The 13,682-nt window shown below is 48.1% G+C and overlaps 1 protein-coding gene across 4 annotated transcripts in view; it reads left to right on the top strand.

The window, feature by feature from the left end:
- The window catches only part of LOC123357018 (rho GTPase-activating protein 19-like), a 53,543-nt gene that overhangs the window by 3,204 nt on the left and 36,657 nt on the right, over positions 1 to 13,682 (top strand). The window contains exon 1 of one of the 4 annotated variants that reach the window (XM_045000279.1): positions 10,748 to 10,814. The exons of the other annotated variants lie outside the window; for them this stretch is intronic. Coding sequence (XP_044856214.1) covers positions 10,750 to 10,814 — 65 coding nt within the window. The 5' untranslated portion in view covers positions 10,748 to 10,749. Of the gene's footprint in view, positions 1 to 10,747; positions 10,815 to 13,682 lie in introns of those variants that run through there. 4 annotated transcript variants of the gene reach the window in all.

Below are 13,682 nucleotides of genomic sequence, written 5' to 3'. Positions count from 1 at the left end.
CACTTTACCTCTGTTCCTCCTTCTCCTCTTTCCCCCCCCCCCCCCACCTCGAGCTGCAGCCCCTGCTGTGGGGACAGGGGCGAATAAATAAATGTTAGTCTCTAAGGTGCCCCAAGCACTCCTGTGCTTTTTGCGGATACAGACTGACACGGCTGCTACTCTGAAACCGGACGAATAAGTGGCAGAGGGAGTTTTTAGGACAGCTGATCTAAGCATATATCCAGTGGGGGAAACAAATGGGGGGCGGGCAGGGCAGCACTGAAATGGCTCTTTGATGTTTTAAGTAGCAGTCACACTGAAGTCCACCAAGGCTTGGTGATGTGACACATTTGGCCCCCATTGCTCCATTCCTGGCTGTAGCTGGGTGTCAGACACTTCTTCCTCCTTAGCAAATAGCCCTGGATTTTTTTTTTTTAGCGGGTTCAGGCAGCTTTCTCTTAGTTACTTTGGAACCTATTCTCATTTGGTTCCTTCTCTCACCTCTGACTTTGGCTTCAGGAGATGGGTCTCTTTGCCTGTCACTCCCATTCTGTTGCTTTCAGGCATTGTCCTTTCTGTGATGCCCTTGCATAGAGCCAGTGTGATGTGATGAGTGTAATATAATATTTCATTGAAAGGTGACAGGGCCAGAAGGAGTTAATTACCTCCCAGACTGACCTGCCCCAGGGCCGAACTTTAGAGACTGGTTAGGAAGATCTGTAAATGACCAGAGCTTTGAAATGCAGCCGGCATTGTTAGAGGTAGAAGGGGAGGTGTTTGCTCAGGGCTTGGGATGTCAGCAAACAAGTCTTGTCTATTGCTAGAGCTTTGATTCAAAGATCAACAAAGGAATATTAACATTTAGGAAGACACTTGAGTGAAATAGTATTATTGTCTGTGTGTCTCTTTGAAGGTTGTGGTAACCTGCATCTGAACTGTTTAATGGATACATTACCCTGTGCTAATTGCCAGGATGTTTGGGAGAAGGAAAGTTAAGCCTATTGTTTTTTCAGGCCAAAAGGCTGCAGGAAATGTATAAAAACCCTGGAACACGATCCTGCTTCATCTTAGGCCTGGTCTACGCTGGGGGGTGGGGGGGTTCGATCTAAGGTACGCAACTTCAGCTACGTGAATAGCGTAGCTGAAGTCGAAGTACCTTAGCTCGAATTACTTACCGTCCTCACGGCACGGGATCGACGTCCGCGGCTCCCCATGTCGACTCCGTACCGCCATTCGCGTTGGTGGAGTTCCGGAGTCGACAGGAGCATGTTCGGGGTTCGATATATCGCGTCTAGATGAGACGTGATATATCGAACTCCGAGAAATCGATTGCTACCCGCCGATCCGGCGGGTAGTGAAGACGTACCCTCAGATCTGCTTTGGGTTTCAACAGGGGGAATCCTTAAGCCATAAGGATTGAGATCCCCAGTCATTGGCTGGAGCCACCCTGAATATGGACATTGGACTTTAACCTATGGACTATTTCTAAAAGGACTTTTGGCAACTACAAGCTCATCTCTGCTGTGTCTGAACCTCAAGAGTTGAATTCAAGTCTGTCTGTATATTGATCTTTTAACCAACTCTCTTTTCTTTTTTTAATAAATTTTAGCTTAGTTAATAAGAATTGGCTATAAGTGTGTAATTTGGGGCGAGATCTAAGTTATCATTTGACCTGGGTCAGGGGCTTGGTCCTTTGGGATCAGGAGAACCTTTTCTTTTATATGATGAGATTTTCAGTAACCATCATCATATCTGACGTGTCTCTGGATGGAGGCCTGAGGTTGGGTACTTTAAGGGAACTTCATTGTTTGGACTTCTGAGTAACCAGTGAGGTGCTACAGAAGCTGTTTTGTGCTGGTTGGTAAATCTAAGTATTGGATTATCCCCCAGTGTTTGGGGTTTGTCTGCCCCGTTTTGTTTGCAGTTCACCCTAATTGAGTGACCTCAGCTGGCTCCCGCAGACAGCATCATCACAGCCAGCAAGCACACATCCTGGTTACATTGCAGAACTGGACCAAACTTGCCTAAACTGTTCACAAGGCACCTTCTCTGTTCCATACAGTGTTCTGTTCTCCAGAATCCAAGCTGTCTGTATGAATCAGTGTGGGGGAAGTAAGTGGGAGAATGATGGCGGTTGTAGCAGCCCATCCATGTGATGGGTTTCCCCAACTGTTTGTTTCAAAGGCTTATAGCCTGACAGGATCCTCAGCCTCTGTAGGTTGCAGCTTTTGTCACAATGACATTATTTTATTATCTGCACTTGGCAAGAAAATTGCATCCTCTCTTCCCGATGCAGAGCCCTCACTCCAGTACTCCTGGCCTTCCCCACTTCCTGGTTGGATGGGGGCTTCCTCCTCACACCATTCAGAAACTGCCGTTTGTGCAGAATGAGGCAAGCCGCTCGCTGAGAGCACAGCACAGGTGTAATTGGCTGCCAGCTGTCTCCCAAAAGATGTTTTAATGTGTTTGCCTTGGCTTCCTAGCAAGACCTCCCCTCTCTCCCTGTGTAATGACATGGCAGCTGTGATCCTCTGAGGCAGGAAGTTCTGGGTGGCTCTGGACCTAGCTCCTCCCCTGGGATTGCCAGAGCTCAGATTTGATCCTGACATTATTCTGCTTTGTTGTGGAGACTTCTCAACGTTTTGCGGGTGGAGTTGGTATCCTGCAGGGGACAGCTGGATTATGGTCTGGCTCATGTGCTTTAGGGTGGGAGAGGCCCTTTGAGGATGACCCTCCTTAGACTCACTTCTGTCTGGAACTTTTTGAACATGTTTGATTTAATGTGTGTAACTTACTTTTGTAAAAGTGCTGAGGGGATTAATGGTAGTGCAGGAATCTCAGTCTGTCAGTGCTCCCGGGGCTTGGTTGAGTACATGGAAGAGAAATCTGATGCATCCCTCTGGTCGTGGCTCAGTCAGGAAATGCATGTTTCAGAGTGGGGGAACCCCCCACCAATTTCCAGATTCTGAGGAACTCCCCCTGCCCCCACATCAACTGCCTTGTGTCCATACAAGTTCTTTTTTGATTTCTCTTGTCTTATCCTGCTTTCATCCTCTTTGCAAGCAGCATAACACTAGTCTGGGATGAGTATATATTCTGCTATATGGTTCACATAGATACATCCCCATTTTGAATTAATTTTGTGTAAGGGGACTTTTGCCCCCTTACTAACATTCAGTGGGTGTTTGGTTGCTAGCTCCCAGCACTAAAAGGGGAGAGGTTGATGGGAAATCAGGAGCCTGAGACTGACAGTCCCCAGGGGCAATGGGGAGAGGCCAATGCTCCAGGTCAGCCTGATTGACAGGGCGGGCAGGCTAATCAGGGAGTCAGGAGGCCAGGGGGGTTCCCTCCTCCGTGTGAGCTGAATTTGTCTGAGTCAGATGGAGTGGGGCCGAGCTAAGGACAGAGAGCAGGGGCCCAAGCTAAGCTGCTGGGAGCAGAGCTGCAGCCCCAAAGCCAAGGCACAGGGCAGAGAGAGCAGCCCTGCCCTGGGAGCAGAGCCGCAGCAACCAGAGCCAGAGGGGCAGCCCAGGAAGCAGGTCAGAGCTGGGAGCAGAGTCACAGAAGCAGCCTGCAGACAGACCTGTGCTGGGAGCAGAGCTGCAGCAACCAGAGCCAGAGAGGCCAGAGAGGCAGCCCAGGGGGCTGGAGCTGGAGCGGGGGCTGGAGCAGTCCAGAGCCGGGTGTGGTGAGCAGCTGGGGAGAGCGAGGGGGACCCTGGGCAGTGGGCCCAGCACAGGGAGACGCCTCAGCCAAGAGGCTCTGCAGGCCAGACTTGGGGGGGATTGTAACCCTGACAGGGCGGGGGTGATGCTGGGAAGAAGGGTCCCGCCACCCAGAGCCTGGGAGCGTGTGGCCACCACCAGAGCAAGTGTCCAACCCGCAGCATCCCTGCAGCACAGCCAGGGCCTGAGAAGGAGGCCTGGGACCTACAAGGAACAGACTGTGAACTGCCCTGACATCCCAGAGACACTGTTTGTGATGGTCCTTGCCACAGAGCAGGGTGTTCTGTTTTCCTTTAACCGTTCCCATTTTTCCTTATTCTTTTTTTTTAAATTAGTTGTTAAACAACTTGTATTTGCTTTAAATTGTATGAAATGATCAGTGCGTCAGGAAGGTGCCCAGTGCAGAGAGAGTACCCCGGAGTGGGGACACCCTAGCCCCTGTCGAGCCCCCAGGAATTCTGGGCCCAGCCTTGTTGGGGTTACGAGGACTCTGCCAGACAGGAGAGTGGAAGGGGAGTCCTCGTGGGCAGGGTGGCCTCTGGGTAAAGGAAGTGGGAGCGAGGACTCAGATCCTTTCGCTAGCCTGCTTCACCGCCAGGAAAGTTCCCATAACAGCGGGACCATTCCCCCGCTTACATCTGGGGGGAGGGCTAGCTCTGTGGTTTGAGCATTGGCCTGCTAAACCCAGCATTGTGAGTTCAATCCTTGAGGGGGCCACCTAGGGAACTGGGGGGGAAAAAATCAGGTACAGTACTTGGTCCTGCTAGTGAAGGCAGGGGACTGGACTCAATGACCTTTCAAGGTCCCTTCCAGTTCTAGGAGATAGGTGTATCTCCATATATTATTATTTATTTTTAATCAGCGCAGAGTAGAGCGGAAGAATGACTTCTCATGTCTTGCTTACAATACTCCTGCTAATACAGCCCAGAGTGATATTTGCTTTTTTTGCAACAGCGTCACACTGTTGACTTGTATTAACTTGTGATCCACTATGAGCCCCAGATCCCTTTCCGCAATACTCCTTCCTAGGCAGTCATGTCCCATTCAGTATGTGTGCAACTGATTGTTCCTTCCTAAATGCATTTGTCCTTATTGAATTTCATCCAGTTTTGTCCAGATCATTTTGAATTTTAACTCTGTCCTCCAAAGCACTTGCAGCCCCTCCCAGCTTGGTATTGTGTACTCTATGCCATTATCTAAATCACTGATAAAGATATTGAACAGAACTGGACTCAGAACCGATCCCCGCAGGACCCCACTCTTTATGCCCTACCAGCATGACTGTGAGTCACTCATTACTCTCTGGGAACAGCTTTCCAACCAGTTTTGCACCCACCTTATAGTAGCTCCATCTAGGTTGCATTTCCCTAGTTTGTTTATGAGAAGGTCATACGAGACAGTATCAAAAGCTTTATTAAAGTCAAAATATACCATGGCTACCACTCCCTCCCCCCGGCTTGTTACCCTTCAAAGAAAGCTATCAGGTTGGTTTGACATGATTTGTTCTTGACAAATCCATGCTGATTGTTACTTATCACCTTATTATCTTCTAGATGTTGGCAAATTGATTGCTTAAGTATTTGTTCCATTATCTTTCCAGGTACAGAAGTTAAGTTGACCGGTCTGTAATTCCCTGGGTTGGATTTATTACCCTTTTTGTAGATGGGCACTATATTTTCCCTTTTCCGGTATTTTGGAATCTCTCCCGTCTTCCATGACTTTTCAAAGATAATTGGCAATGGCTCAGATATCTCCTCGGTCAGCTCCTTGAGTATTCTAGGATGCATTTCATCAGGCACAGATCATGTGAAGACATCTAATTTGTCAAAGTATTTTTTAACTTGTTCTTTCCCTGTTTTAGCCTCTTCTGATCCTACCTCATTTTCACCGGCATTCACTATGTTAGACGTCCAATTGCCTCCGACCTTCTTGGTGAAAACTGAAACAAAGAAGTCATTAAGCACCTCTGCCATTTCCATATTTTCTGTTACTGTTTTTCCCCCTTCATTGAGTAACATTCCTATCCTGTCCTTGGTCTTCCTCTTGCTTCTAATGTATTCGTAGGATGTTTTCTTGTTACCTTTTATGTCTCTAGCTAGTTTGATCTCGTTTTGTGCCTTGGCCTTTCCAATTTTGTCCCCACGTACTTGTGTTATTTGTTTATATTCATCCTTTGTAATTTGACCGAGTTTCCACTTTTTGTAGGACAATTTCTTGATTTTTAGATCATTGAAGATCTCTTGGTTAAGCCAGGGTGGTCTCTTGCCAGACTTCCTACGCAGTGGGATAGTTTGCTCTTGTGCCCTTAATAATGTGTGTCTGAAAAACTGCTATTGTTTTTCCCCTTAGACTTCCTTCCCATGGGATCTGACCTACCAACTCCCTGAGTTTGCTAACGTCTGCCGCCTTGAAATCCATTGTCTTTATTGTGCTGTTCTCCCTCCCACCATTCCTTAGAATCATGAACTCTACCATTTCATGATCACTTTCACCCAGCCTGCCTTCCACTTTCAAATTCTCAACCAGTTCCTCCCTATTTGTCAAAATCAGATCTAGAACAGCCTCCCCCCAGTAGCTTTCTCCACCTTCTGAAATAAAAAATTGCCTCCAATACATTCCAAGAACTTCTTGGAGAATCTGTGCCCTGCTGTGTTATTTTCCCAACAGATGTCTGGGGAGTTGAAGTCCCCCATCACCACCAAGTCTTGTGCTTTGGATGATTGTGTTAGTTGTTTAAAAAAAGCTCATCCACCTCTTCTTCCTGGTTAGGTGGTCTGTAGTAGACCCTACCATGACCCCTCCTACTTCAATCTCAACCTCAGTCCAAGTGTGTACATTTTTAATATCTAAGGCAACACCTCCTCCCTTTTTTCCCTGGCTGTCCTTCCTGAGCAAGCTGTACCCTTCTATCCCAATATTCCAGTCACATGAATTATCCCACCAGGTCTCTGTGATGCCAACTATGTCATAGTTGTGTTTGTTTATTGGCATTTCACGTTCTTCCTGCTTATTCCCCATACTTCTTGCATTAGTATACAGACATCCAAGATACTGATTTGATTTCCCCCTGAGTTCTGTCTTGTCTCTCTTTTATCCCTGCTATAACAGCCCATGCTCCCCCCCACCCCCCAAATTGCGAACCTTTTCCCAGGTCTCCATGTTCTTCATAGACTGGTGGTCTTTGGTCACCTACCCCCTTTGAACCTGGTTTAAAGCCCTCCTCACTAGGTTAGCAAGTCTGTATCCAAATATGCCCTTCCCCTTCTGTGACGAACTGGGAATGTTCTTAATGCTTTCTCTGAATACTGTGTTGGTGCCTCAGTGTCCCCTATGCAGTTCTTAAGTATCTAGGTGGTGGGATAAGGGTGTATGGTTACTGTAGAGCAAAGGGCCAGTGAACATAAATGCCTGACACTGTCTCCTAGCAACTGCTGGCCTGGGCCCCTCCCCTGCAAGGTGCCAACTGAAGGTGTTGGAGACAAAGAGGTCAGGTGGCCTGCTGGCCCGGGAAAGAGACAAAGGCCAGAAAGGAGGGGCTGGAGGGGTTTTCAGTCTGGAGCTGGCTGGGCACGAGAAGTGAGGGCAGATGGGGTTGTCTGGCTCACTGCCGCCCAGAATGGACCCGGCTGAGGGGTCCGGTTCTCTGTACCTACAAGCTCTGTTTTAGACCATGTTCCTGTCATCAAATAAACCTCTGTTTTACTGGCTGGCTGAGAGTCACGTCTGACTGCGAAGTGGGGGGGCAGGACCCTGTGGCTTCCCCAGGACCTCGCCTGGGCGGACTTGCTGTGGGAAGCACACGGAGCGGCAGAGGATGCTGAATGCTCCAAGGAGAGACCCAGAAAGGTGAAGACGTGTGAGCTTCTTGCTCTGAAGACAGTCTGCTCCAAGGGAGAGGAGGCTCCCCAAAGTCCTGACTGGCTTTGTGGGGAGCAGTTCCAAAGCATCGCCCGGGGACTCCGTGACACCTTCCTCGATAGGTGGGCCCCCTATCTGCTTAGCAATCCTTCTTCCTGGAACAGCATCCCATGGTCAAGGAAGCCGAAGCCCTCCTGGAGACACCATCCTTGCAGACAGGCATTCACCTCCAGGATGTATCTCTCTGCTTGGGACCCTACCTTTGACCAGAAGGATCAAAGAGAGCACCACTTTCACTCCCAACCCCTTCACTCTTACTTCTCGAGCCCTGTAGTCACTTCTGATCTGCTGAGGTTCATACCTCACAGTATCATTAGTGCCTGCATGGGGTAGTAGTCAGAGGGCCAGATCACTGACAGTCCCTCCATCATGTCTCTGATACGGGCCCCTAGCAGGCAGCATACCTTCCGGGATGCCATGTCAGGGTAACAGGTGCCTCTGTCCCCCTCAGAAGAGAGTCTCCAACCACTACTACCCTACGTTTTCTCCTGGGAGTGGTGTCTGTGATCTTTCCAGCATTGGGGGTACATGGCTTTTCCTCCTCCACCTTTGGAGGTGATTCCTCCTCACCTGTTGCCAGGGAAGCATATTGAGATGTGAGAGGATGGAAACATGGCCCTAGTTCTCTGTTCATTGGGCTTTTATGTCACTCGCCCGCTAATGATTCAGAACAGTGTCTGCACTGACAAGTTTATGCACAAAGATTATTTCCCTGAAATGTTTTGTGCCCGTATTGATGTATTCTCAGCACTTTGGGCAGGTCTGCCCCTTTTCTATTGGTTTTAACTTTTGCAATGTCAATACATGGTTTTTATTACAACTTGGCTGAAAAGAAATTCAGCTAGGTCCTGCTGTACCTAAGAACATCCACTCCTACTACTATCGTTACACAAAGCATATTAATGTCCTTGGTTACATTACATTCGTTTCCCTCCCCTACACCTCAGAGTGGGAGCACAGCACTTCCCTGACTAGTTGGGGGATTTTGAAGAGGCAGCTTCTCTGGCGTTCACAAAATTCCACAAGTCCTTCTGCCCCCCTGTCCTTAGGGAGGCTCTCTCACTCGCACAGAAGTTGTGCAAATCATAGCACTTACCTGCCTTGTGTTATATTTCTCAGATGCCCTCTGCCCTTGATGTCAGGCACCTCCATCTTCCCTTCAGTCTTCCAAATGCACCCTCCATTGTCATTCTGCAGCTACTCAGGGGAGAGTCAAACAGTTCCTTTCCCCTATCAAAGTGTCCACTCAAAAGCTTTATAAACCAGGGGAGCAGAGGGTAAGTTGGGTGTGTCACAGTGACTGGAGGAAGCACATCTCCACCACCACCAAAGTTCCATTTTTCATAAAGATCCTGGTACCATGGACCTTTCCAGACCACCCCACTTTATTATTGGTTAAGTTCATAGAAGATTAGGGTTGGAATAGACCTCAGGAGATCATCTAGTCCAACCCCAACTAAATCATCCCAGCAAGGGCTTTGTCAAGCTGGGCCTTAAAAACCAATAAAGATGGAGATTCCACCACCTCCCTAGGTAACCCATTCCAATGCTTTACCACCCTCCTAGTGAAATAGTTTTTCCTAATATCCAACCTAGACCTTCCCCACTGCAACTTGAGACCATTGCTCCTTGTTCTGGCATCTGCCACCACTGAGAACAGCTGAGCTCCATCCTCTTTGGAACCCCCCTTCAGGTAGTTGAAGGCTGCTATCAAATCCCCCCTCTTCTGCAGACTAAATAAGCCCAGTTCCCTCAGCCTCTCCTCATAAGTCATGTGCCCCAGCCCCTTAATCATTTTTGTTGCCCTCCGCTGGACTCTCCAATTTGTCCACATCCTTTCTGTAGTGGGGGACCCAAAATTGGATGCATTACTCCAGATGTGGCCTCACCAGTGCTGAATAGAGGGGAATAATCACTTCCCTCGATCTGCTGGCAATGCTCCTACTTATACAGCCCAAAATGCCATTAGCCTTCTTAGCAACAAGGGCACACTGCTGACTCCTATCCAGCTTCTCATCCACAGTAATCCCCAGGTCCTTTTCTGCAGAACTGCTGCTTAGCCAGTCAGTCCCCAGTCTGTAGCAGTGCATGGGATTCTTCCGTCCTAAGTGCAGGACTCTGCACTTGTCCTTGTTGAACCTCATCAGATTTCTTTTGGCTCGATCCTCCAATTTGTCTAGGTCACTCTGGAGCCTATCCCTACTCTCCAGCGTATCTGCCTCTCCCCCCAGTTTAGTGTCGTCCGTGAACTTGCTGAGGGTGCAATCCATCCCATCATCCAGATCATTAGTAAAGATGTTGAACAAAACTGGCCCCAGGACCAACTCCTGGAGCACTCCACTTGATACCCACAGCCAACTAGACATCAAGCTGCCATGGTGATCAAACAGTCTGTCTGCACCATTGGAGAAATACCCCTTTCTGTTGGTGAATGCCCAGGCCCGATGTGGTGTATTTGGTCTTTTTTGAAGGGGTAGGAAATTACAGGCATATGGATCCTATCAATAGCCCCTACATAATCTGGGAGCCCTAGCCATATAAATCCATCAACTCCAGTGCATTTCCCAGCTTTGTAACTAAGGCAGCAGCACCCTCTTAGCACCAGTGCAAACCTCCGTGACAGCACCCCCAGAAGTTGATCTGCCAACACCAAACTGTTTAGCCTACGGATCAATAACAAGTGGGGTGTGGGTGTATGTTAATGTCCAGAGAATGATGGCCACGCACTTCTCCATACTGATGGGAACTGGCATGTTGGTGTCCTGCAGCTTCAGCTCTGCACAGATCTCAAGGACAGTAGCATTCCAAATCCTGAAGTTCTGCCCCATTGGTGGTCATCCCAGTTCTGTGGCAATGTCCTGTCCCACCAGTTGGTGCTGGGTGGCCAAACACAAAAGTGGCGCTCAGTGGAGTGAAGCTGCTCTAGGAAAATGTCATGCAGACGTAACTACTTGGTTTCTTCTCTAGCAATATCTGCGCAACATTATGCAATGGCTGTCTCCCAACTCGTCCAAAGCCATCTGGCTGCATGACCGCCAATACATCTGGAGCAGGATTGCAGTGCTCAGCAGTGCTTCCTCCATGCTGTCTGACAAGTTTGAAAATGGTGCTGGCCTACCAAAACCAGATGAAATATGGGATACTAAGAAAGGAATCATGGGAGTTTGAGTGCCAGAATTCCTGTAGGTTCTGGTAGGTATCTCACAATACACTGCAAGAAAAATCCCAGAATGCATAGACTCTAGCACTGGAACATTACACCATGGGATATCTGACTGGCTATTTCAGAAGCAGTGCAGAATGATGTGGACGCAGTTATTCACATGAGAAGTAGCTTAAACCAGCATAAACAAAGTGGTGGAGGTGTAGTTTCAGGATAGTTATAGCAGAAAAACCTACAATACTGTATTGTCTGCATGAGAAAGCGTTTCCAAGGTCTGAGCCTGAAGGGGAGCTGTGAGCAGTCACCATTTTCTTTCAAAGGCTATGTCTACATAGCTGCCGGAGCCTGTCCCTGCGGCGAGGAAAGGCTCTGCCAGGGTGGAGATGGCAGGCTCTGGTAGCGGACTACCACATTACTAAAAATAGCAGTGTAGATGAGGGAGGCGCTGCTTGGAGGTGTAGAAAGCTGGATAGGGTATAGACTCATAGATTCATAGACTTTAAGGTCAGAAGGGACCATTATGATCTTCTAGTCTGAGCTCCTGCACAACGCAGGCCATAGACTCTCACCCACCCACTCCTGTAACAAACCCCTGACCTATGTCTGAGCTACTGAAGTCCTCAACTTGTGGTTTAAAGACGTCAAGGTGCAGAGAATCCTCCAGCAAGTGACCCGTGCCCCATGCTGCAGAGGAAGGTGAAACCCCCCTCAGGGCCTCTGCCAATCTGCCCTGGAGGAAAATTTCTTCCTGACCCCAAATATGGGGATCAGCTAAACCCTGAACATGTGGGCAAGACTCACCAGCCAGACACCCAGGATAGAATTCTCTGTAGTAACTCAGATCCCACCCCATCTAGTGTCCCATCACAGGCCATTGGGCATATTTACCGCTAATAGTCAAAGATCAATTAATTGCCAAAATTAGGCTATCCCATCATACGATCCCCTCCACAAACTTATCCTGTGGGTTCAGACATGTAGCACACCCTACTTGCCTAAGCCGTGCCTCGCTGTCTACACTGCTCTTTATACCCGTGCTAGTTGGGCATGCAGTATCTGTACTCGATGTGCCACCACGAGTGTAGACACACCCCGAGAGTGCTAGAACAAACCATATTTTCTTTAAAAACTCACCACTTGAATTATTCATAGCGGTTGCAGCACTGAAGCTATGGAAATCCTGTTCCTCCGAGGAATGGCCTCTCTAAGGTGAGAGATTAAATCCTGGGACTGATGAAAACAGCCAGGGTTCTTGTGTGTGATGCATGTCCCAGTGCTCTGGCTGCCTGCCGCTCCCTTCTGAAGGAGGCAGTGTGTCTCCACATCATTTGGAGCTTGCAATTAGACAGTGAGAGGGAGCGAATGCTACTGTTCCATGGAAAGAGACATTTGGATGGATGTCTGTGAAAGCAGGATTGGGCCCAAGCCTGCCTCCCAGCTCTGCCTCTCTAAGGGTTTTAAATAAAAATAATTAGAGGCAGTTACAAAGATTGTGCAGCCCTGAAAGCTGAGGAAATTGATGCTGTTGTTTTTCATTTTTAAATGCACAATGTTGCACCACTGTGGTATGAAGGGTGAGACTTTAATTGCACAACAATCTAGGGAGTCAGAGTTAAGGTTCCCCTGGTAGCATTATTTTTGCCCCATCGCATGGCTACGTTACAATAAGGTTTTTAATTATCTGATTATAGCACATGCATGTGCTGTGTGAACTGCATCAGGTTACATAGAAAGGGAGCGTTTAAGCATTAAACAGATTATTCACTGGTCAGTGTGGCTGGAGGAGCAGTACAGTGCACTGTGCAGTTCCCTCCAATGTTCTTGTTTTGTCCTTTTCCTTAGACTTTATTGATGTAACGCAGCTGCCTTTTCCCACTGGGGACAAATGGACTTTTATTAACATTTTTCAAGAACTAATTAACTTCTGGGCTCAGACCAAACCTGAGCAACTTCACTCTAAAATGTAAATTTCTTTCAGAAAGTTCTAAGCACCTGAGTAGCAGAGGTCAGCCATAACCAGTCTTGCCATTGCAGTGTTAGTTGATACCCCGTGGTGTTGTAGTTAAAGAGCAGATTAAAGCAACAGACAATTTGACTTTCCCAAGTAAGGGCACTTTTCTTTACATCTCTAGATCCACAGCAGAGTGTGGTTGATGATGCTTGTCAGGTCTGTTTGCTTTAATTGATGAAACTCAATTTGATTATGAGTGATTATAGCAATAACTTGAATATTCTGAATTCTGGGACTTTGTAAACTTTCGGGTGTTGGCTAAGATGAGTTACTGGTGAATCTGAAGCCTGTACAACATTTTATCTTTTAAATTAGAGTATCCTAAATAAATGTGAGGAAAGCAGGGCAAGGAAGCATTTTCCGTTATGATGTATTATTTATATTGTGGTAGACTCTAGAAATACGAGTCAGGGATTGGCACCCCATTGTGCAAGGCATCTGGGGGACACAACAGAAAGCTTGTTCCTGTCCCAAGGAACTTATAAATATAATCTATGTAAACATTACTAAATATTTATATTTTAAATGTATATAGAAAAATAAGTTATTCTATAGCAGGGGTGGCCAACCTGAGTCGGAGAAGGAGCCAGAATGTACCAGTGTACATTGCCAAAGAGACACAGAAATACATCAGCAACCCCCCTGCTCCCAGCGCCTCACGCACCCCCCACCCCTCCCGATCAGCTGTTTGGTTGTGTGCAGGAGGTTCTGGAGGGGGAGGAGCGAGGGCACGGCAGGCCCAGGGGTTGGGGCGGGAAGGGGTGGAGTGGGGGCCGGGCCTGTGGCAGAGCCAGGGGTTGAGCAGTGAGCCCCCCCCCCAGCACATTGGAAAGTTGGCATCTGTAGCTCCAGCCCCGGAGTCGGTGCCTGTACAAGGAGCCGCATG

Source organism: Mauremys mutica, unplaced genomic scaffold, assembly GCF_020497125.1.
Source record: "Mauremys mutica isolate MM-2020 ecotype Southern unplaced genomic scaffold, ASM2049712v1 000206F_np12_subseq_1:328963_obj, whole genome shotgun sequence".
Lineage (NCBI taxonomy): Eukaryota > Metazoa > Chordata > Testudines > Geoemydidae > Mauremys > Mauremys mutica.
The sequence above is the reverse complement of the archived record's forward strand: the minus strand, read 5'-3'. Positions and strand labels throughout refer to the sequence as shown.